This window comes from Eleginops maclovinus, chromosome 16, assembly GCF_036324505.1.
Source record: "Eleginops maclovinus isolate JMC-PN-2008 ecotype Puerto Natales chromosome 16, JC_Emac_rtc_rv5, whole genome shotgun sequence".
Classification (NCBI taxonomy): domain Eukaryota; kingdom Metazoa; phylum Chordata; class Actinopteri; order Perciformes; family Eleginopidae; genus Eleginops; species Eleginops maclovinus.
In genome coordinates this window covers 10315602-10340171 of record NC_086364.1, presented here as the reverse complement: position 1 = coordinate 10340171, position 24570 = coordinate 10315602, and the positions used below count along the sequence as shown (strand labels likewise).

At 42.6% G+C, this 24570-nt stretch overlaps 1 protein-coding gene across 4 annotated transcripts; it reads right to left on the bottom strand.

The window, feature by feature from the left end:
- Window positions 1–128: 128 nt before the first annotated feature.
- On the bottom strand, window positions 129–24048 carry mpp3a (MAGUK p55 scaffold protein 3a). Of its 4 annotated transcripts, XM_063904913.1 has the most exons (20): window positions 23891–24048; window positions 17397–17462; window positions 17162–17280; window positions 16853–16930; window positions 16301–16381; window positions 15948–16085; window positions 15764–15845; window positions 14361–14446; window positions 13526–13600; window positions 13017–13213; window positions 8679–8743; window positions 7775–7795; window positions 6614–6655; window positions 5211–5276; window positions 3837–3992; window positions 3587–3667; window positions 3412–3505; window positions 2917–3025; window positions 2554–2682; window positions 129–2235 (listed from the first exon to the last, which is right to left on the bottom strand). In XM_063904913.1, exons 2-20 carry the CDS (start codon window positions 17431–17433, stop codon window positions 2056–2058), a joined length of 1836 nt encoding a protein of 611 aa, XP_063760983.1. In that variant the 5' UTR covers window positions 17434–17462; window positions 23891–24048; the 3' UTR covers window positions 129–2055. The 4 variants fall into 4 exon arrangements, with proteins under 4 accessions (XP_063760983.1, XP_063760984.1, XP_063760985.1 ...); XM_063904914.1 differs by lacking the exon at window positions 5211–5276; XM_063904915.1 differs by lacking the exons at window positions 5211–5276; window positions 6614–6655.
- Window positions 24049–24570: the final 522 nt, after the last annotated feature.

Here is a 24570-nt window from a genome sequence, read left to right as displayed (position 1 = left end):
CATAATTTTAAACACACTAAATAGGCTGAGAAAAACATTTAGGTATTTTGATATGACAAAAGACAGGCTGTCATAGGAGAGGAAACAAATTAAAAATAAATCTTATGACAACCCAATTATTTGACTCAGCTAGCTTTAATTATGGCACTTTGTACAGGTCATGTTACAAACTCAACATTCTGAGTTTATCCAGAACATTAAGACATCAAGAGAACATAGCATCTTTTTTTTTTTTTTAAAGCATCTAGAAGCTGCTTCATTTTAACCAAACAAACAATAAAAATGTTGGTGTAGAATGTATCGTTTTACCATACTTTTGTCAAGTCACATACAGTAGATCATCGGTTTTGTGTCAATAAACCCAATAAAGTAGATTTACATTCTTACAAGTCTATTTTGATATGATATTCACATGCTGATATGTACTTGAAAGGAGCTAATGTTCTTCGTAATTATCTCTCTTCTCCCTGCAGACTGAAACATATCCCCCCTAAAGTCATTTCAGAAATAATTGCAAAGGGACAAAATCCTTGTTCTGTGAAATTATAATATTTTAAGTTTAGCTGACGCAAATAAAAGGCTTCAACAATCTGAGAGAGAGAAGGGATTCAGTTAAAGTTCCTCTTATCCATTGCTGAGCTGCATCAAAGGGATGGAAACAAAATCAGAACATGTTGTACCAAAAAGTATAAATCTGGTACAAAAACCATTTGATATGGCTAACTTATATTAGCTCAGGCTAAACTTGTGTACACATTTTTACACAGAACCAACATGTTTAAATGTGATAGGAAGAGATTTTATTACAGCTAGTAAAACAACTTTTTACTAACTATATCCATTAACCTCATCTATAGTATTTTGCCAATGTTAATCATTAATGACCTCAAATTTAGTAGTAGTTAGGCCTTTAATCTGTTCATGGGTTGTATTTTCTTAAACAGTGATCACATAAGGTTTGGCATTTTTGCTTGACGATAGAATTAAAATATAACTTAACTAAATGATCTGCTGATAAACACAAAGGATTTGCAATCCATGGATATCATGTATTCCATCTCCCCATTGTTTTTTTAAAACAAATAAAACAGACAACCAGTCCCTGCCTCTTCTACTGTAGTACAAATACAGAAATGTGCAAGGGCATCTCAGGTTTGTGAATGTGACATCCACCCACACACACACTTTGCGCACGGCATTATTCTACACAGATGTGGGTTTCCAGGGACCAAAGGTAAACAGGTTGCATTGAAGTGCTACGACATCTTTCGTTGGCACACGAGGAGGTAACAATTACAATACTTACATCTGAGACTGAGGAATCAGTTTTCATGCGAGTCCCATAAACAAATTGTTTAGTAGAAAATGAAATCCTCACATTCCATTTGGATATTATTTTGTTCCCGTCCATGTGTGGAAATTATATTCGGCATAAAAACACAGTAGTTTCAAATTACATTCACTTAACTTTATATATAATTTTCTCCTGTTTTGCAGAATTTTTCATAGTATATAATACTGTACAGGATGCATGACCAGTAAGAATTAAGAGGAAGCATTCGGTGATAGGAATTGAGTTAAATAAAACTGCAAACCTAAAAAAACATGCTACTAAAGGTACTCCAACAAGAGTCACAATAAAGCTGACTGACTGAGCAATCCTCTGAGTAGGACCCCAAACCTGCCACACTCTTGTGACAGCGTGGGGAATTAAAACACTTTTAAAACTACAACTTGCATCTTTCCCTTGTCTTTGAAGTAAATAAATAATTTAAAAATAATAAATATTACTTGAAGTGATAGTCAGACTGTGATTTCTCGGCCATGGGAGCTGTCGATCTGCTGCAACACCCCAGACAACGAGGTATTCCTCTGACATCATCCTCTCCTTATTGTGCATTAGTTTATGGCTGTCTGACCAGCCCTGCATCAGTCAGAGTTCAGCGCACCCCAAGGCTGGGGAGCAGCTCTTTTAGGGAAGGGAATCAGCTCATTATGAGAGGACTGGTGCAGGATTTGGTTGAAGTGGCTGTGAAGTTCTTCTGGAAGTTAGGTTTAGGTCCTCACCCAGTTGATAGGCACCCAGAAGGACTCTCGCTCCAGCCTTTCCAAGATACCTCGCAGTTCTGAACAGGCACTGGCTGAGTCCTCCTTGATCAACACCCGGTCCACCAGGTGTCCATACTGCTGATCAATCTGAATGGCAGACTGACGCATCTCTTGGAGGTCTTCATCCTGTTGCAGAAAGGTAAAAAAGCTGGTTGTTACTGCCGGTGCCAAAAAAAAAGACCCTCCAACAAAAGTAAAAAATGTTATGTTCATTATGCAGAAGAAATGTCCCCGTCAATACTTAGCTGTTACAGTATTTATGATGTTTTTTGATCATTATGAGTGCTGTGTTGCATTTTAACACACTCCTATGTTTACCAATACTTAGCTAATAAATCTGAATCTAAACAGTACACAATATCTACTGGTGCAAAAGATATATGCTATCGTTCTGAGCCACTGAATGGGGGACACAGTTTAGTCAAGAGAAAATGCAGGACTCACTGTTGTGCGGCCGTGCTCTCCCCCTCCTGGTGAAGTGGCAGCGCTGCGGCGACGTCTGCTCTCAGGAACACGAGGTTTGACAAATATTACATAGGGCTTGAATTCTGCTGTCCGCAGCCTCTTCAAGGCCTGTGGTGATGGAGGATTTGCATACAATAGAGCACAGAATGGACACAAATCAGACATGATAGGAGAGGGTCAACAGTGAAACAGCAGACACTTCACACAGTGAGCAAATATGATGTGACTGCCTGCATTCTGCAAACCGCTGCTTCCAGCAGGATCTGTAGCGCATGACATGATATGATACATCTGGATGAATATTAAACAAGAAGTGCTCAGCTGTTGCAACATGACCCTTACCTCAGGCTGAACGTCCACTACACACATTTTATTCTTGGCCTGCACAGAGCGGATAGCCTCTATACTGGTGCCATACTGGTTCTCCTTGTATTCCCCATGCTCTATGAACCTGTGGAGAAACAAGAAACATTATCAGCAGGGAACAAATCTTATGTTTACACATAAATTATGAAAGTTTAAAAAGTTTAAGGTTTATTTTTGTTAGGGCCAGAAATCCTTTCTCAGATAAGACTACATGAATTTACAAAATACTGTTCAAGGTCACAAGATTTGACCGAAACTCATGTCTCTTTTTTTGGGTGCTGATATATTACAGCTCAAAAATAAAAACCTTTCAGCAGTTTTTCCACTTGGTTTTAGGTGAAATTGTATATATCTTAAAGGAAATATTTTTCATTACATGATATTATACATCAACATTCTCAATGTATAAGTAAACGGTAATAACCCTGGTTTACACAAAGGGAATACAATACAGTATCAGTGTAAACGTACTTGTTGTTTAAAGCATCTGCATCAAATTGCTGTTTGGTGACAAAATGGTACTCCACACCCTCCTTCTCATGAGGCTTCTTGGGCCTGGTGGTATCTGTGGGAACACAAAAAGGAATTTACTTGAATGTTTATTGTAATAGGGGTGAATTGATTCTTAAAGTTGTGTATATCTCACGTGGTACAGCCACTGCAAAACGATGTGGGTTTTCAGCAATCACTCGCTGTTTGAGTTCATTGATTCGTGCTCCAAGAGATCCTTTGCAAGATTGTGATTAAAGGAAAGAAAATAAATAAATAACTGATTTCAAATGTATCGTTTTGTTTAAAAAAACTCAAAGAACTACGTAATCAGTATGATGTAAACACATGCTTTTGTCCACTAGAGCTCACTGTTGTTACAGGACATGTGTGCCTCGGAGTCTCACCGATCAGAACCACCAGACGGGGCCTCTCATTGGGCCTCTGCTGGTAGCGGGTCACCTCTTCATAAGTCGTATAGTCGCTGTCCCCAAAATCAGAGCCTTCTCCGGAGGATCCTTGCCTGTCCTTACGACTCAGCCGGAAACTCCTCCGTAAACCAGCTACAGTGAAGCCAGGGAAGGGAGGGAAAGAAGGAGCAGAAAGAAAAAAAGAGTATTTTGTCAGATGTCATGAAAACTATTTACACATGATTAGATAACATGAGTACACAACTTCACTGCCATGGTGCATTCATTTTAGCATCAGGAAACCGTTATAAGATAAATGCAGCGAGCAAAAGCTAATTAAATATTTAGAATAAATTAAACACCAATCTGTATTGACATCATGCATGACAAAGACCTTTGTAAATAGTGCACAAGGAAGAAGGAGAGCTCACTCGTATATGCAGTGTAAATACTTGATAGTGTGAGACATTAGCTGAGCTCAGAGCCATTATACTTCATGCTTCACATTGGATTACATGCAGCTGATAGTAAATGAATTAGGTGACGGTGTTTAAAGCAAACCATTTCTAAAAGGAAAACTTCACCCACCGAACTACCACTATTTATCAATTACTCAGAGTGTTACCTTTAGTTTCAAGAAAACCTTAATGCCTCCATGGTGAACAACAAAATCTATAAACTGTGAAAAAATGATTCAACCCCCCAGTTTAAAAACAGCTAAACTATATGAAAAAATATGAGTTTACAATCTCATAATTGCAGAAGAAAATGTATGTCCAAAATATACATTGTAATATAAGTGCAGTAAGCTGCAGATATATGAGAAGGAAAGGTACATTGTTATGAGAAAATAATTTAATGCAGCCCAAGTATCATTTTTTTGTCACAAATGCTAAACACATTTTCACTGAAACTGAAGTATTGTGAATAAAGTGTTTGTAAAAACATGTTTTGATATAGTGTTGCTGTTGTTAAACTTAATATTATCACTCAACCCTCCATTTTGGGCTACTTTGATCACTTTAAGTTTTGCTTGAAAAATTCAAAAGGTGAGTATCTGATATAGAAATGATCATTTTGTGGGTTACATATTCCTTTAAATTAATTTCAAAAAGGCATAAACAGCATTACAGTGGTTCAAAACTGATCCAAGTGACCCGGAATAGACATAATTTTCCAACATTATGGTCCAAACAAGGCATGCTACTCTGAACGAGGCTACAGTGCTTAGGCAGGACAGACAGGACAGCCTGGCCCTGAGAAACACCGCTTCAGTGCAGTGAGTGACTGCAATAAGGGTCTCCCATGGCCAGGACTGTCTGTTTCCCCCACCAGTGGTGTGTACCTGAGGGAATGAGCCGGGCACTGTACCTGAATAAAATTCCCAGGAAAACACCTGGCCACAGGAGGGCGCCACTGCTTTACACTTAGGAGAGACTATAACTGGCGTTAGAGCATAACACAACCCAGCCTCACACCTCCACACAGGGTGAACGAGCAGCAAACGTGCCAGGTTGAGTGTGCAATGCGTCCAACGCAGCGGGCCCTTATGGGGTGGGGGGAAGGTCAGCAGGAACGGTTAGTTTGATGCAGGGCAGGAGGGAAGGGGAGGTTAGGACATTCCAAACACTGCCAGGTGGAGGGGTTGGGTGGAGGGATGAAGGGGAGGGTTTAAGGGTTTTACAGCTCCAAGCAGAGTGAATGATAGGAAGCGCAAATACCGTTATAATAATGTATTTTGTTTGGGAGGAGGTGCTGAGAAGCTTCAGGTATGTTTGTATTGCTCCTTGTGCTCATCCCCATTCCAACAGCTCACAGGATGTGGGGGTGTAAATGGCGGTCTGAAGAAGGGTGAGGGAGGGAAGGCCAGTTGAAGGCAAGAGAGGGGTTGAGGATGAAGTGGAAGTTCTCCCTCCCCTCCGATTTGAATGAGATTGCAACATAAAAAGCCTGGATAACCTTTTTAAATGCAGTACTACTAACATTTCCCTTTACTGTAGTTATATGTTTTATTTATCGGTCTGTGCTTTCCTTACAGCGGTCCTGTAAAGAACTCTTATTTGGTACTAAATAAGGACTTGTAAAATAAAAACAGCAAATAACAAAAATGTTGATGTATTCATATTCCTGCTGTGTGCTAACAAAAACACTGTTCATGGAAACAATTATTTATTGTAGGTGTAAGTTAAGTGTATCTATTGAACACCGTCATTGTAGCCTACAGTACAAGTAGCACCAAAATGTCAGAAAATGTCCTAATTTTTTTCTGACAATTTCACTGAAAACCAGCACATACTAAATAAATCACTTGTTTTTTTATGTGACATCATTTTGTTGTTTTAACACTTTGAAGCATCCCTGAACCATCTGTTTATTCTATTGATGCAGCATCCTAAGAGGCAGATGTGTTGCAGGCACCATCAGAAGAGTTAAATGTAGATTATTCTACATTAATCTCCCATACACTTCATAAAAACACATGTTATGTTATTCTACAATTGCACATGTCTTTCTTTCGCCAAAATAAATGTAGATATTTATTTTGTCATCCATCCTACTTCTCTTGCATCGTCTTCAAAACGTGTCTCTTGAACCTCTAAAACCACAACTTCCTCTTATCCCTCAACCCCCGGCCCCAGACAGGTCAACCCTACACAAGTAGTCTTTTTCACCCTCAAGCCCAGAAGCACCCAGGGAACCAGCGCATAGCCAGGCTGCAGCAGGCAAAGAGCTGATAGGGAGAAGGAGGTGGAGAAAGATGTGCACGCTCTCACCTATGTACTGTCCATTGAAATAGCCCTCACAGTCACAGTCCTCTGTAGGGAGGCAAGCAGGGAAAAGAGGGGGTAAGCACAGGGTAAGAGACCTGGAAGAGTTAAGGACTAGGGAGGAGGTGGAAGAGTTAAAGAGGGGGGCAGGCCATGGAGGCGCTGGGTAGGGCAGGCGGGCGGGGCAGACAGGCAGCAGGCAGGCAGACAGCAAGAGGCGAGGGTGGACGGGCAGCCAAGAGATAATGAAGGAACGTATTTGGATGCAACGACCACTAACTGACAAGGGAGGAAGAAAATTGACAATACCAGACCAGAGCAGAGAATAGGAGAGGAGAGGAGAGGAGAGGAGAGGAGAGGAGAGGAGAGGAGAGGAGACGAGACGAGACGAGACGAGGAGAGGAAAGGAGAGGAGAGGAGAGGAGAGGAGAGGAAAAAGATCGCTTTCCATCATCTGGAAGGAGCCAGCTGTGAGCCGAGGCGCTGTGACCCCCAAACACACACATACATGTAAATAAACCTCGCCTCCCGAAGATTCACAGCTGACATACAAACCGTCTCACGTACAAAAGCCTACAAATTCACAACTTTTTGTCTGACCTTTCATCTCATTTTATGTATGACAATATGCATTGTTTTAAGATAATTTCAAAAACAAATGTTGAAAACAGCAGGTTGGTACTGCAGCAGATAAAATGAAGATGAGGAGGAAAACAGAACAGAAGATAATAGGGACAGAGAATGACACAAAAGAAAAGAGGAGCTATTGTTATCTTTAAGAGCCTCTGCTTGGTTGGGCTACAGTCTCCTGGGATGCTGTTCTTCCTGCACATCACCTGGTATCACACACACACACACACGCGCACGCACGCACGCACGCACGCACGCACGCACGCACGCACGCACTTACCACACAAGGCAAAGAATGTCTATTCTACACTCTAGTTTGGTGCACTAACAGCAAGAGGGGAGGAATTAAGCTGGAAGCAAAATAAATCCCAAATGGGCATCTTATTTACACACATGCAAGCTCTCTACACACAAACACACACAGACACACACATTGAGGCTTTGATGCTTCTATGAACATTTTCTTTTGAGTGTTTTGTGCAAAAATGTGTCTTTGAGTTCTAGTCCAATCACATTTCCTACTGCACATGTACCCACCTTTATCACATCCTTGGTCATCTGATATGGTTTGCAACAAAGAGATACAAAGTGTCACAAATCAGAGAATGTAGAGCTGAAGGTAGCAGACAGATGAATGAGAATTTGGTAATTTATGAAGTGAGGATTTTACAATTTAAGAGATTTATTGTTATTGTGTATGACGTCACAGAAAGAGGGATTCGGGGGAGGGGGGTGGGTTCACATTTAAAAGGCCCGAGCAGCGATTTAGAGGAATTAATCAGAGAGCTGGAGGAGCATGGAGGGAGGCCGAGACAGAAGAGACCCCCAGGCTTGCTGTAGCGTGGCGTAGCAGGGCTAGCTGCCGCACTGATAAGCTGATGTTGTCTTCCCTTGGCTCAGGCCTAATAGGATCGCTGGCAGCTTACGCGTAACAAAGAGCCACCACTCATATTATCCATTCACCTGACGGTTTACAAGCCGCTACAGAACCAAGTGAGAGCGTTATGTATTGTTGACTCTTTGTTTTCCACTGGGCGGGGTGTCTAACGCTGTCTGGATCGACTTAAGCTGCTCGCTGGCCAGATGGACGAACATGAAAGAGATTAATTCATAACTGTGTGTGATCTGTCCCTCCGTCTCTGTGCCCCTCCATCTTATAAGCATCCCTTTCAAAAACGCTGTCTACATAGCAATATGGATAGGACAGACAATGAATACTAATGCCTCTGAGTATGCCAATTACCAGCAGAAAAGGTCAATAAATGTCAATGAAGACATGTTTCATTTATCCAGTGGAGATATAATTGTCCCATAATGACAGTGACCAAGTACACAAGGAGAGAGGAGAGGGTGGCAGATAGTGGGAGAGGCTGCAGGTAGTACACTGTGTTGATGAAATAATGTTGAAGATGCAGTTGAATCCTAAGAAGCAGAAACTTACAGACAGGCTTTTTAGGGGATTTTGGATTCGGGAGTGTGCCCATTTTCATCCTGTAGGCCAGTCGCCTGGAGAAATGTGCGTCAGAACAGAGAGCCAGAGAGGATGGAGGCAGGAAAAGAGTCATCAGGAAGCAAAAGATGAGGTGGGAATGTTACAAAGGTGGAACAAAAGATTTAAACATGAAAGAGGAAAATACAACACACATGAACAGATCATGAGACAACAAGCCTCTGGGCACAAACATGGTAAAGACCCACCGTCCCGCCTTCATAAGAGGAAGAGACCCAAACTGAGAGAGACACAAAACAGATGTAAGTCTCTGCCTCGTTTATGTGGTTATTTTGTGTCCCTTCTGGGTAATCTTCATCTATTTGTGGTCCGTATTGCTCCATTTTGTGGCTGCTGTTGCTCTCTGTATTAGTTTTGTGTCGGTTGTGGTTTTGGGTCTTTTTACGTCTATGTCTCTTCCAGTTGTTTTCCATCCATCCATCCATCTTCTCCCGCTTTTCCGTCAGGGTCGTGGAGGTAACAGCTCCAGCAGAGAGCCCCAAACTTCTCTTTCCCTGGCCACATCAACCAGCTCTGACTGGTGGATTCCAAGGCGCTCCCAGGCCAGCGAAGAGATATAATCCCTCCACCTGGTCCTAGGTCTACCCCTCGGTCTCTCCCCAGCTGGACGTGCCTGGAACACCTCCCTAGTGAGGCGCCCAGGTGGCATCCTCAATAGGTGCCCGAACCACCTCAACTGGCTCCTTTCAACGCGAAGGAGCAGCGGTTCTACTCCGAGTCCCTCCCGGATGACTGAACTTCTCACCTTATCCCTAAGGGAGATGCCAGCCACCCTGCGGAGAAATCCCATTTCGGCCGCTTGTATCTGCGATCTCGTTCTTTTGGTCATGACCCATCCTTCATGACCATAGGTGAGGGTAGGAACGAAGATGGCCCGGTAGACAGAGAGCTTTGCCTTCTGGCTCAGCTCTCTTTTCGTCACAACGGTGCAGTAAAGCGACTGCAGTATCGCTCCCGCTGCTCCGATTCTCCGGCCCATCTCACGCTCCATTGTTCCCTCACTCGAGAACAAGACCCCGAGATACTTGAACTCCTTCACTTGGGGTAAGGCTTCATTCCCTACCTGGAGTGGACAATCCATCGGTTTCCTGCTGAGAACCATGGCCTCAGATTTGGAGGTGCTGATCCTCATCCCAGCTGCTTCACACTCGGCCGCGAACCGATCCAGTGAGTGCTGAAGGTCACAGACCGATGAAGCCATTAGGACCACATCATCTGCAAAAAGCAGTGGTGCAATCCTTAGCCCATCGAACTGCAAACCCCCTCCCCCACGACTACGCCTCGAAATCTTGTCCATGAATATCACAAACAGGATTGGTGACAAAGCGCAGCCCTGGCGGAGGCCAACCCTCACCGGAAATCGGTCCGACGTGCTGCCGAGGACCCGGACACAGCTCTCGCTTTGAGAGTACAGAGATTGGATGGCCCTGAGCAGAGACCCCCTCACCCCATACTCCCGCAGCACCTCCCACAGTATCTCCCTGGGAACCCGGTCATACGCCTTCTCCAAATCCACAAAGCACATGTAGACCGGATGAGCATACTCCCAGGCCCCCTCCAGGATCCTTGCGAGAGTGAAAAGCTGGTCCGTCGTTCCACGACCAGGACGAAAACCGCATTGTTCCTCTTCAATCTGAGGTTCGACAATCGGCCGGACCCTCCTTTCCAGCACCTTAGAGTAAACTTTCCTGGGGAGGCTGAGTAATGTGATGCCTCTGTAATTGGCACACACCCTCTGATCCCCCTTTTTAAAGAGAGGAACCACCACCCCGGTCTGCCACTCCTTCGGTACTGTTTCCGACTTCCACGCAATGTTGATGAGACGTATCAACCATGACAGTCCCTCAACACCCAGAGCCTTCAGCATTTCTGGGCGGATCTCATCCACCCCCGGGGCTTTGCCACTGTGGAGCTGTTTAACTACCTCAGTGACTTCCCCCCGTGAGATTGGAATTGATCTCCCTTCATACTCCAGCTCCGCCTCTAACATAGAGTGCGGAGTTGTCGGATTCAGGAGTTCCTCAAAGTGTTCCTTCCACCGCCCTAACACACTATCAGTTGAGGTCAACAGCGCCCCATCCTTACTGTACACAGCTTGGATGGTACCCTGTTTCCCCCTCCTGAGGTGTGGGAAGGTTTTCCAGAACAACTTTGGTGCCGACCGAAAGTCCTTCTCCATGGCTTCTCCGAACTTCTCCCACACCCGCTGCTTTGCCTCGGCCACGGCTGAGGCTGCTGCCCTTCGGGCCTGTCGATACCTTGCAACTGCGTCAGGAGTACCCAGGGATAACATATCCCGGAAGGTCTCCTTCTTCAGTCGGACAGCTTCCCTGACCACCGGTGTCCACCACGAGGTTCGAGGGTTACCACCCCTTGAGGCACCTAAGACCTTGAGACCACAGCTCCCTGCCGCAGCTTCGGCAATAGAGGCTTTGAACACCGCCCACTCTGGTTCAATGTCCCCAGCCTCCACAGGGATGCCTGAAAAGCTCCGCCGGAGGTGTGAGTTGAAGGCCTCCTGGACATGGGACTCCTCCAGACGTTCCCAGTTCACCCGCACTACACGTTTGGGCTTACCAGGTCTGTCCAGAGGCTTCCCCCGCCACTCGACCCAACTCACCACCAGATGGTGATCAGTTGACAACTCCGCCCCTCTCTTCACCCGAGTGTCCAAAACATGCAGCCTCAGGTCCGATGATACGATAACAAAATCGATCATGGACCTTCTGCCTAGGGTGCTCTGGTACCACGTACACTTATGAGCATCCTTATGTTCGAAAATGGTGTTTGTTATGGCCAATCCATGACTAGCACAGAAGTCCAGTAGCAAACCACCACTCCGGTTCAGATCAGGGGGGCCGTTCCTCCCAATCACGCCCCTCCAAGTGTCTCCATCATTGCCCATGTGTGTGTTGAAGTCTCCCAGCAAGACTAAGGAGTCCCCTTCAGGAGCCCCATACAGGACTTCTTTCAGGGTCTCCAAGAAGGCCGAATACTCTGAACTGCTGTTTGGTGCATAAGCACACACAACAGTCAGAGTTTTCCCCCCCATGACCCACAGGCGTAGGGAGGCGACCCTCTCGTCCACTGGGGTAAACTCCAACAAAGCGGCACTCAACCAGGGGCTTGTGAGTATCCCCACACCCGCTCGGCGCCTCACACCTTGGGCAACTCCGGAGAAGAATAGAGTCCAACCCTTATCCAGAAGTAAGGTTCCAGAGCCGACGCTGTGCGTAGAGGTGAGCCCCACCAGATCCAACTGGTAACGCTCCACCTCCCGCACAAGCTCCGGCTCCTTCCCCCCCAGAGAGGTGACATTCCACGTCCCCAAAGCCAACTTCTGTCGCCTGAGTCTGGTCCATCGAGACCCTCTGCTTTCACTGCCACCGTTCTGGCAGCGCACCCAACCCCATCGTTGTTTCCCGTAGGTGGTGGGCCCGCGGGACGGAGAAGCGGAGGTGTTGCCCACGTTGCTTTTTCGGGCTGTGCCCGGCCGGGCTCCGTGGCAAGCCCGGCCACCAGACGCTCGCTGACGAGTCCTCCTTCTGGGCCTGGCTCCAGAAGGGACCCCGGGCTTCCTCCGGGCCGGGTATCCTCGCTTCAAATTGTGTTATTCATGGAGTCTTCCAGGTGTTTTTGTTGTCTAAAACACCTGTTTTGGTTATCCTTTCGCTTTGACATTCAAAAGATCATTTTATAGTCACTTTAAGCTGAAGCACTGTTTCTGTTAGGCATTCATCCATGACATTATAATGTCAGTAAGCAGACCAGAGCATCTGCTACTTTTGTTCAATCGAGCTGAAATATTTAAAAGACAATTTAGTCAATCACCATTGTTGATGTTCCACCTAAAATATCTATTTAAACCTCAAAACTCTACATATATGCTTTTTCAAGCTGGGATAGCTCTCTGACCTGTGTCTTTCTCTGTGTTTAAGCTGTTGTTATTAATCCAAGAGACACTGCAGTGTTTGGCAGGGATATCCCAGCCAGCTGAGATCATTTTGCTGATGGATTATGACACTAACAGTATCAGCACGCTCTTATTCAAGGCAGTGATTTGATTTATTTTTTTCCCGACTGCTTTGATGCTCCATCTAATCATAGTTGACCCTTCAGAGTGGAAGACATGAATGTGGATTTGACAGATTACATAACATAAATACAAGCACAGTGTGGGTAAAAAGTGCAATCCTGGCACCTATCTATGCACACCACAGGTTGTTGGGACACATGATGTGACACCAGTCTCCCTGTGGCTGCCCTCACCTCTCCTGGAACAGTTTGGATGGGATGAGTCCGGCCCGCAGGTTGCTGTCTCCCACACGCTTGGCCTGCCACCACGTGTGGTCATCTTGGGTCACGACCTGCAGGATGTCCCCCCGCTTGAAGGGAAGTCCTGCTTCTTGGCAAGGCGTTGCTTTATCTTCCAAAGGGGTGTAGTCAAACAAAGCTCTCATATACACCTGTAATCAAAAACATGGAGCACCATGTTCGGATATTCATTTTATTTATGTAATTTAACATGGATAAAGACTCATTACTTAAGTGTGATTCACACCCTCTGAACATTTATTTCGAGGCTTGCATATACCTTATGAGTATAGAACAAAGATATATTGGTATGCAAAGGCTTTAAAAATAATGTATCTGTAGTGCCACTGAAGAAATGTTAGAAAACAGCTGATTACAATCATCATTGTTTTTCCATTCAAACTGTTTGCATTCAGCTGCAGCTTCACGGAGCATGCTCAGTTGCGCTTCACGCTTCCTCTCACCTTGCTCTCCTTCAGGCGGTCCTCTTCTTTAATGGCAGGGATTATCTTTAGAGTGATGGAGCCCTGGGACTGGGACTAGATCACAAATAGACAGAGGAAGTAAGGGAGAGTGTAACTGCAACTTTGGATTAAAGACAGACACTAAGTATACTTCACTTAAAAGGCTCCCTGAGGTGGATAAGACGTTTAATGGACTAACAGTGCACCCTGTTTATAAATTTAAAAAAAGATAAACTGACATTTTTTAGGTGAGGATTTACTCTAATCGAGTCCTAAGGTCATTTCAGTTTATAGTTACCCAATACTGTACAGTATTCACCTCTGTCCCTTCTGGGACAAATACAGGAAACCTTGTTTACACATACAAAAACATGGGCAGAGCATTTTTTGTTTCAATCTAAAAGGAAAATATATATTGTGCAGACATGTTTTATATCGTTTACAATATCTAAAAAGGATAGAACTGGTGTAAAAAGTGTATTTTTAAAGATTTATTTTTTGTGGTTTTATTAAGGCTGTCAGGATTCCGATTTTCACACAACGATTATAGAGGGAAGAATATTGCACAATTACAATGTTATCACTCAAGAAATTCAAGTAATTTTTCTAAGAATTAAAGTTATGTTTACTTTATTTAGGATTGGATTAAAAAAAATTCATTTCAAAACATGTTTTCACAATTTCACTCTTTTCCACATACAATTATAAATAATTACCGGTATTGTTTTCTTTTGAATATTGTGTGAATAAGTGCCCAGTTTAAATTAAAAAATATTTTTCCTTGTGTTTTATGATTATATCTACTTAAAATCTACAGCAGAACTTCGGGCCTTACCAGCAGCTGACTGATCTCATCAGGCCTCTTGTGGATTACAGAGACTCCATTGACCTCCCTGAGTTCATCTCCTACATGCACCAACCCTGTGAGGAAGAGGGACAGTATGAAGACAGACTGCACAGACAGACACATCAATTAGAATAGAAGAGTCTTCACTGGGTCTTTGGATTTTATCAGTTGTATCTAAAATCGTTGTCGGATCCACAGATACGATCATTAGCTGTGATCTATTTAACTGCAGCCACAACAACGAAATCAAAGGCTGGGGGAAGTCAGATCAATACGCTTTGCCCTCAGGACAGAGAAGAGCATAGCAGACACACTATTGTACAATCCTACTGTATAAAATTTGCCTTTACAAAGAGAACTGGGGCTTATTCTGTCTCCACACTGACAAGAGCAGTTACCATCAGCTGATGCAGCAAGAAAACAGAGGAAGACATAAATGATTGATGTATGCAAACAGTGATTGGTTCACTTTTCCAGCATGCATGTTTCCAATGCCAAATACATACACCTTGAAGTTGCTGATATTTCCGATATTTCTATGGTAACGCCCATGAAAGGATCTTTGCTGAGTCTATAGAGTGTGATTGATTCTCCGGGGACCCGTGGAGAGCTTTGTGTTTCAGCAACAACGGCACTATCTCTGCTGCAGCTGTATCCCTCTTACTGTGGCAGCACTTGGTCTCTCTTTCATTACTGTGGCAGGTTTCAATTTGTTGTTCCTTACGTATACAGTACATTTTGTGTGAAAGAGTGTCACTGGTTTTCACTGCAAGAAAGCAAATGCCATCACACTGCTGAAAAAAACTTGTTTTGGTAGCTCAGCTTCATGAGGGCTGTGTTACATTATTGCGACGTTATGCTGTCTTCCATGCTGTAAACTTTTTTTCATATCCTGCGTCAGTGTTTTTTATTTCTTATATGACTGGGCAATAGCAAAAAATGTCCCAAATCCTTACAAAAATTGTAAGGATTTTCATATCTTAACAATAAGCAATATCTACACTGAACAAATATATAAACGCAACACTTTTTTTTTTCATTCAGACAAACTTGTGAACAATATTTGAGATAAATGGGTCTTTTGTGTACATAGAAAAAGTCTTGAATCTTAGATTACAGTTCATAAAAAATGGGAGCAAAACCAAAAGTTTATATTTTTCTTCAGCTTACATGGGACACCTCGTCTCACCTCGGGGGTGATTCAAATGTTATTTATCTGCACAGACTGTTTTATTGGAACATTTTTAAAGTACTAAGGAGGTCAAATGTATTTAATTACTTTCACTATTTTAATTTGACTTCCCCTAGTCTGTGTTCACCCCAGGTATGGAACTACAGTGCTGTTAGTCTAGTGTTGTGACTCAGCTTGTATGAAAAGAAGCATCATCTACCACTTCGGTCGGCTGCTCCTCCTCTCATGATCCGAGCCACCACCACCACCCCAGTGGCTTCATCCCGCCTGATGGTTGCTCCCTACAGTACAGATCAAACAAGCTCATGATCAGAAAAAAGCAAAAGGTCTCAATCCCATAATCCTTTTCATCCAGTTCTCTACTCTCAACCTTCACAACTAACCAGAGGTTCTTTATTCTTCACCAGCCTGACAATCTTCACCGACTCTTCCTCTAGCTCGTCCTCAAAGTCATCGGGGAGTGGTGGCAGCACCGGATCAAAGTTCTTCTGTGCCACGGTGTCATGCACCGAGAGGACGGCCTGATGGGACAAAAGACAGATGCACTGGGAATACAGTTCTGATATTAAGCGGCATAGGAGAATAGACTGCAGTCAGATGTCTATCAACACCTTCAGAGAGGAATTTTAATCATTAAAAAAATGTCTACAGCAAATATGGCCACATGAATATCCACTATTGCTCCATCTCCTCATTATCATACTCCTGTATGACCAAAAAATCTAATCGTGTTTACCTTGAGATGTGGTGAGGTCAGCAAGTGCAGCAGCTCCTTCTCCTCGGTGCTCATTGGTCCGCTCTGCAGCTCCTCTGTCACCTGCCAATCACAAACCGCCCATGAGCTGTGACCTGGAATGAAACTATGCATGTGTATACTGGTAATGCACGCTGCAGTTTACTGTAGAATAAGTGTAGGCAGATACACAGCAGACGTGAACACAGGGGAAGATAAGTAGCGGCTAAGGTCAGCAGTTTCCCCGTTGATAACTGGTGAGAGCGAGAGAGCAGCAGGATATGGAGTTTCATTAGATAGGCATCGGGATGATTCAGCACTTTGAGAACATTAAAATTCACTTTTGATACCCACATTGCTTTCTCTGTCGGAGCTAACTCATTGTGACTGACTGCTGTGCCCAAGTGGAAAAGTAATTTAGCACGAGTGTGTGTGTGTGTGTGTGTGTGTGTGTGTGTGTGTGTGTGTGTGTGTGTGTGTGTGTGTGTGTGTGTGTGTGTGTGTGTGTGTGTGTGTGTGTGTGTGTGTGTGTGTGTGTGTGTGTGATGAACTTACATCCTCTGCCAGAGAAGAGGCACTGTGAAGGACGGGTGTTGGACTCTGTCTCTCATACTGTCTCAACTTCTCATGGATCTGCAACACAATCACATGTTGTTTATTAGAGGGGAGGGTTTCAGTAAATGTATGTTTAAAAAGGTCAGAGAAATCCCCTTTCCCTCTTTCAAAGAAACTTTTTTCTGAGCATATTCTCAAATTGTATACCTACATTTAAAGGAAGATAGCTGTATAATCCATCTAAATGTAAATAGAGTTGTGATGCCTTGTGAGATCAGACTTAGGCATCGAGTATTAACAGTTCCTCACCTTCATCAGGTATCCCAAGCTCTTCTCACTGAAGACATCTTTGAGGAAGACCATGTCCTCTTTGTGATTGGCGTCAGGCCGCAGCTGAGAGGTCAGCAGGGCCAACGTTTCATGAAGCCCTACACAAGACGAATAAGAAAAGACAGCATGGACATTAACATAAACAGATGGAGCACGGCAAGCTTCCAGCAGTATGGGACAGTATGTGTTGGGCATCTGTACAAACTCATCTCACCCGCTCCTGCTGTGAGGACCGGCATGGCTTCTTTCATGGGTCAGTGAGGTGAAGAGGGGAAGAAACCTGGGAGGAGGAGAAAGATAAATTATTATCAATATTTCCATACAAATGCTTTCAGTCCAAGAGGATATACTTACAAATAGCTAAAAAGGTAATGGTATTTTTGATTGTGTGAGCATGTACAAATGATGTGAAGGCATCCTGAGACCAATGTGCTATAATTATAGCCGTATATCATCTCCTTGTAGGATTTATGCTGTAAATCCAGGCATCGTTTTTCCATTTGGCAGTGCAGTAACCTCATATGCGCACGTGTAGGTTTGTATGCGCGAGTCAGCTGGCTTTATAGAGCCATACTACCAAGATAAACAGCCCTTGCTGGTACTATTAATCACGCAGAGGCTCAGCTGGCCTTGTGAGCTTTATGTTGGTGTTTATGAAAGCTGGAGAGTGGGATTGTATCTGGCTCAAACCCTACATGGAAATACTAAAGCTGTGAAAAATAATGTGAGATGCTGAAGCTTCATTCTTAAGAATGTGAATGCTGTGCAGTCTAAAAGTCAAAACGTATAAAATAAAAGTGTTTTCTTAAATTCACAACATGTTATAATCTAATGAAATATTCTGCTTCAATCCAAGTTTGTTGGCGTTTGACCTTTAAAAAAAACATGGCTCTCCTGAGGGAACCCGTAATAATGCAACAAACTAACAGCACCAACATTAACATTTATATAACCACACTATTAAATTAAGGACTTCATTAAAAGATGTTCACATTTCTTGTGGTATCACATTATAAAAAGTACTAATAAAACTTAAAGCTTCATTTGGATACCTTAACAGAAGCTTCAAATAAAAAACAAAGACATTTGGCATAGCCTTGGAAAAAAACTAAAGCTGTGTGTCACAATACGACAGCTAATTGATGTAAAGCAATTTATGAATAACTAACATCTCATTAATCGGCAGTACGCACAACCCTCTCACACTATAAGGGTATGGTACAGTAAACTGTAAAGTTGCATACTAAGAACACCATTTTACTTCTGTATAATGGACTAATTACATTTTTCTTGCAGTATAAACTGTTCAATACCTTTCCTTATACACCTGCATGCATACACTGAAAGATATAGGAGTGACTCAAAGATACTGTCAGCTAAAGCACTGCTGGATTATTGCAGCCACCACCAATCAATATTTCGTTACTCCAATCAATATTCTCCATACTTCCTGCCACTGGGAACACAAGTCAATAACACAAACCACAGACTTCATCATGTTACACTAGGAACCGATGAAAAACATCAGCAAAACAGAAAATGCAGCAGACACCCCCCCCACCCCATAAAAAAGCTGCTACAGAGTATTAGCATATTGGAATAAGTAGCAACAATTTTGAATAAACTGTGTTGGGTTTACAATAATGTTGAGGACACTTTGTGGCAGAAGTGTCAGAGAATGTGACTTTCCACACAGTTTGTAAAAGACATCTATATACTGAATTACATATTCTACATCAGTGACACATTTAAAAAATGTAAATATTGTGTTGAATCCATTTAGAAAAGAGTTTTAACCTGGCTGGCAGTACTGTGGTGGACTGTTTAGTATGTTTACATTTAATAAACAAACCGATGAATTCAGTGGAGGGCTGATTATGGGGCCTGCCATGATGATGCATCTTTTATTGGTGTTATTACTTTGCATGAAGAATAAAGTTTATGAATAAAAGTGTTTGCAAAACTGTTGATTTTCTGTGTTCAGTGGGCACCATTCAATCATTCAAACAGTGAGTTAAAAACCACAGTTTCTTCACTATCTGCGCGGAGGAGACAACAAAAAACTGAAACACATTGAACAGGTTTGTGAACTGTTCTAATGGCATGTTAATCAGTGCTTTATATTACAAGACATGGGCTAATGTGCAATGTGGAGAAACAGGTGTATAGCAGTTGCGTAAAAGAAGCTTACAGTCAGCAACATGCAGACAAGATGATAAGATACAAGAGCAAAGGGCTAAGGCAGGCAGGTGGCCAGGACAGGAACACGGCTGGAAACAAATTACATAGAAAATCAGTTTATTTTTGGGCTAAGCATCTGTGCCGGTAGGTCGTATGGTATTCAGACTGCAGTGGCAGCAAGACAACTGGTGAGAAATAGCAAGACTGGTAATGGAGACGCAGACAAACAAAACAAAACAGGGTAAGATTAAGAAAAGAACGACAGAGAAGCTTGAGAAAGGTTATCCCAAATAGTCTATCAAGATGAGTGACAGGTATTGTGGTGGGAAGAAGGCTTCCTATATAGCTGCTTAAAGACAAAAAATTGCTCTTGTATCTGTTTAAGATGGTCGGTGAGAAGTTTGTTAGTAAATACCTTATATAGTGTTTGTATTTTGCAGGAATGCACTTTTCTCTCTCCTCCCAAAGCTTTTCTAAAGTGTGTCCTTGTGCTTAGAAGGTACATAATCAGAATATGATTAACCACAGCAGAGACAGAGTGAGACAGCAATGAGCTCATGAATAATGCACAAAGAACATATTACAGACCCAGAAAGAGGGATGAGGAGTAGATGAGGAGGGAGGCTTGCACTTTTTTTTTGGCTTTGTTCTGTCAGGAGAATCACTGGGTTTAACACACAAGAGAGAGTCTGTTTATTTCAGTGTTAGCAAGGATTTTCTCCGCAAAACCTCACTATATTGTAATCGGAGAGGATGAAAAAAAACATCGTTATCAATACAGCATCTCTAGGAATGGCCAAGTTCTTCACTCTGCATATCAATAATCACTTCCACTGAAGTATTATATCAATAACAAACATCTTCAGTAAAGACACCCTTCAAAGTTTCCTACCATCTTCTCCCACTCATCTTGTGAACTTGTAGAGGTTGAGTAGAATTATTGGGCAACACACTGAAATGTTGTGCACATTAACAGTATTTGAAAGTAATTGTGTGAATAAAATTGTCATCACAATGGTGGACTCTACAGTAATGCAATGTTATTAAAAGCTCTGTACTTCTCCTTAGATGTTTTTGTTGATGGTATTGATTGCCACTATCCTCCTTTATTTCTAACACATATTAAAGTATTTTTGTTGTCAAAATTATTTTGACATGTCTAAATGTACAAAGTAAATTGCAAATAAACATCCAAAATCCCAGCAATAAGAATCTTTGTATACAATGGCAACACATTTAGGCCAAAAAACGCTTCAAATAACTAGTGTGTAATAAACTAGTAATACATAGAATGCATGGGCTGAATCTGGAATGAAGTTATTTTGGTGATTTATGAGGACATTTGACACAACCCAGGGAAGGGGATTGACTTTGAGCACTGCACAGTTTCTGACCTTTTGATGCTTAGGAAGACACCCTATTTGAAGAAGAGAAAAGGAACTGAAATGTATTAGGATTAGTTAGGGGAAATTACCTTTTTTTAAAAATATATATTTTAAGTGGTATTGCATGTAGTTAAAAATAGCAGCTTAAAAAAAATCAAAAGTGTGTTTGTTTTTTCTTTTAAAAAAAGGTTTTTACTTCTCCCTCCTCAGCAGTGAATTAACAGTCCATGGAGTAGGACATCATCCTCTGAGCTGACGTCAACATGGTGATGTCATCACTGAGGGGCATTGTGGGAGCACTTCTAAATTGAGTAGGGGTGATATTAAGTAAGAAGGGGATTGATTGAGGTAACTGTGTTTGAGTCTTTATTTTTGGGGGAAAAAAGAATGTCATTTAAGCACATCTTTCAAATTTCAGTTTTCCATAGTTGCAGTTTAATCTGAACTATAGGTTGTTGAAGGAATCAGTATTGAAATCAGTAAAGAGACAAGCAGATTGTACAAACAATGCTAAAGTTCAGTTGTACTGGAGTTTTTAGTGGGGCATTAAAGGGTTGTATAAAATTGATGGAACCAAAAAGTTAGATTATTTTTATTTTTGGCCTTCTCTGTTGTGTTCCAGTAGGGTTCATGATAGTTTTCATAGATTCACAGCTTGAATAATTGTTTCCTGAGATTCTATTGTACCGGTTTTAATTCTTGTTTTTTGCAGTTCATGCTCATTCAATCATTCCTCTGTCTTGCACCGGGACCAGGAAAACACCATTTTTTATCTCTATGTACTATGCACTATATAGATGACATTTAAGTCCAGATTCTCCTTATCTTGTATTACAGAACTATACTTGTAAACTGATGCTCCTGGCTCAGACAGTCCTTCAGAAAGAACAGCACTCCTGCTATCTTACATCACTGCAGAAACACGACTACAAACATCGAATTAAAAAAACGTCACTGAGCCATAAATAAACTCAGACATCACACTTTTTGCATTTCATCCAAGTGAAAAAAATGACATTTTCAGTTCAAATCTAGTTAAGAGCTTAGCTGCAGATCACACAAACATGATGGAGCCTCGCTGAGGTCAGAAGAAGTCAGCTGATCAGATAACAGCCTGCGTCATATAACGTTTATCTAGACTCATTTAGCTGAAATGCAGACAGATCAGCCATTAGTACCGCTGTCAGTGCATTATTAATATGATCCTGTGTTAAATAAGAGATTTGTTAACCAAAATAACACTATATGTAATCCTCAGTTGATTATCCACACATCATACGATTATTCATGTATTGATAAGTAGTTAGGTTTTACAGCCATCAACTAACATGAACACACAGCCAACAAAATCCGACCTCATCCTTCTCTCTCTAGTTTGGATGGATAGGCGTAGAAGAGGCTGGGGTTCACATCTACATACTAAGTGTCTGGTGATCTTTTTCTAACCATAGCAGAGCAGTTTTATTTTCCCAAACAGTTTAGGCACAACCATGACTTGATAAGGTTTTATCAAAGACCGTGGGTTTGGGTTTTTATTGACTAACTTGGGGAGGTAAGGAGGCGACCGTAGTCTTGCTTTAAAAACAATATTGTCTGATGGTTTGAAACACAAAGCGAACGGCAGTCTCCACTGTTAAGAAATATTTGTCAATCTATAACACCATCCTGACTTCCACTTTTTCTCCAATACAATCACTACAGCCGCTGTGCCACTTAATATAAACATGTGGTGTTTTATTGAAACATCTCAGACTGTTATCCTTGTTATGGAGACCATTGTTTATGTACCAGGAGAATATGCCTCAGCATCCCTCTATGTATATCGAAAAGCTGCTCAACAAAAAATGTGCCATCTGTCCCGGCTATCGTGATGCCTGTGAGGCTAGAGGGTTAATCAGAAACACCTTCTCAATCCTAACAGCTCTTTATTTAAATGCATTGTCTACAATGCTGTGAAAATGTGCCTTGGCATCGAGATGGTAAAACAACAAATGCTTGGTCAAGCTGTTCTCAGCAGGCTGCATCTCAGAGACTGTTTCTCTTTGCCAAGATGACAAGAGCCGACCATGCTCCTGTCTGAGTGACATGCTTTTACAATATGGTGGAGGACATTATTTCTGTTTCAGTCACAACACAGGAAACATTTTAACGAGCATTGATGAAAGGAGCAAAATGCTGGATGAGTGTTGCACTGCAGCCTTTTGCATTTTATCACATGGATACTTACACAACAAAAGCAGATAACACTGGTGGACGGTATACATACGTGTCCACACAAAGACGCACACGCACACACACACACACACACACACACACACACACACACACACACACACACACACACACACACACACACACACACACACACACAAACACACACACACACACACACACACACACACACACACACGCACACACACACACACACACACACACACACACACACACACACACACACGCACACACACACAGCTGTGAGTGACAACATCTCGGTCAGGACATGGAGTGTCTTGGCTCGAGTCCTCACTGCCTCGAGAATGAACATCGCTCTCACGCTGTTAATCCAGTGCCCTGACAGTAATGGGAGGCAACAGTAAGCATGTTTGGCCAGCACCCAACATGCCTTTCACACACGCACACACCTTCCCCAGCTGCACCCATCATATCATCTCAGAGGCCGGGTGTGGTCCATTAGAAACTTATCATATCATCTCCAACATGGAGGGAAAACTAATGATGGTGACAGCTGACAAGACTCTGCATACTGTCACGCAAACGCTAAACCCCTCTCCCCAATCTCCATACACCCACTCCCTCACTGCTGCACATCAAAGCACAGACAGATGTTTATTCCCTTCAGTTTCCCCTTTCTCTCCTCTCTCATTTCCTATTTCTGTGGAGCATAATGCCGGCCCTTCATCCCTCCCCTACCCTCCCCTCCCTGGTTTTCTCTCCTCCATCTCTCCTCCATCTCTCTGCATCACTCTGCAGTGCTATGGCTCTCTGCTCTCCCCACATACAGCCTGCCATCAGCTGGCAGACGGAGAAAGAAAAGGAAAACACACCCTGGATGCAGCTAATCCAATTCCTTGTGTTCACACTGGAAACAAAGGCGTTCAACAGACAAACATGGCCTGCTTACCTTCTCTTCTCTCTGTATCTCCTTCTCTCTCACTCGCTCAGTGTTTGTGTCCCTCCTGACTGCAGCCACACGGTTTCTCTCGCTCTGATTCCTCCTCCTTCCTTCTTCTTCCTCCTCCTCTGTTCTGCTGCTCTCACAAACCTGCTGCTGCCACTGAGTGTCCGCCTCTTCCCCTCTCTTTCTCCCTCTCTCAGCTCCTCCCCTAACCACCCTCCTTCCCTTTACATGCTCTGATGCTCTCTCCGGTCACAACATCAGTGGATGAAGAAGATTTTGTGTTTTGCTGTCTGTGAGATTCTATATCTCCATTTTGTGCAGCTGTTTTGCTGCTGTACCCCAAAAGATGTTTTTTTTAAAAGACTGAAGCAACAACACACATAAAGGTAAACGGGTCAATTTAAAAAGATTTAAATGATCATATAGTTGAATTAACACCTCACTAAAACGGATTAAACACACTGAACATCAGAACCTTCAGGATGGTTAATTATACTGATAAATACTGCTGGACTGTATTAAACTGCAGTAGTTTTAACTTGTTGTCCTAAATGATGACTGTGTATACAACAATGAAAAACAACATAAAACATTGAATAATTTATATTTTTTATATTAAAAATGGGATAAATTGACATCCTTGATATATTTGATACATATTTTACCATATGTTAAAGTAATTT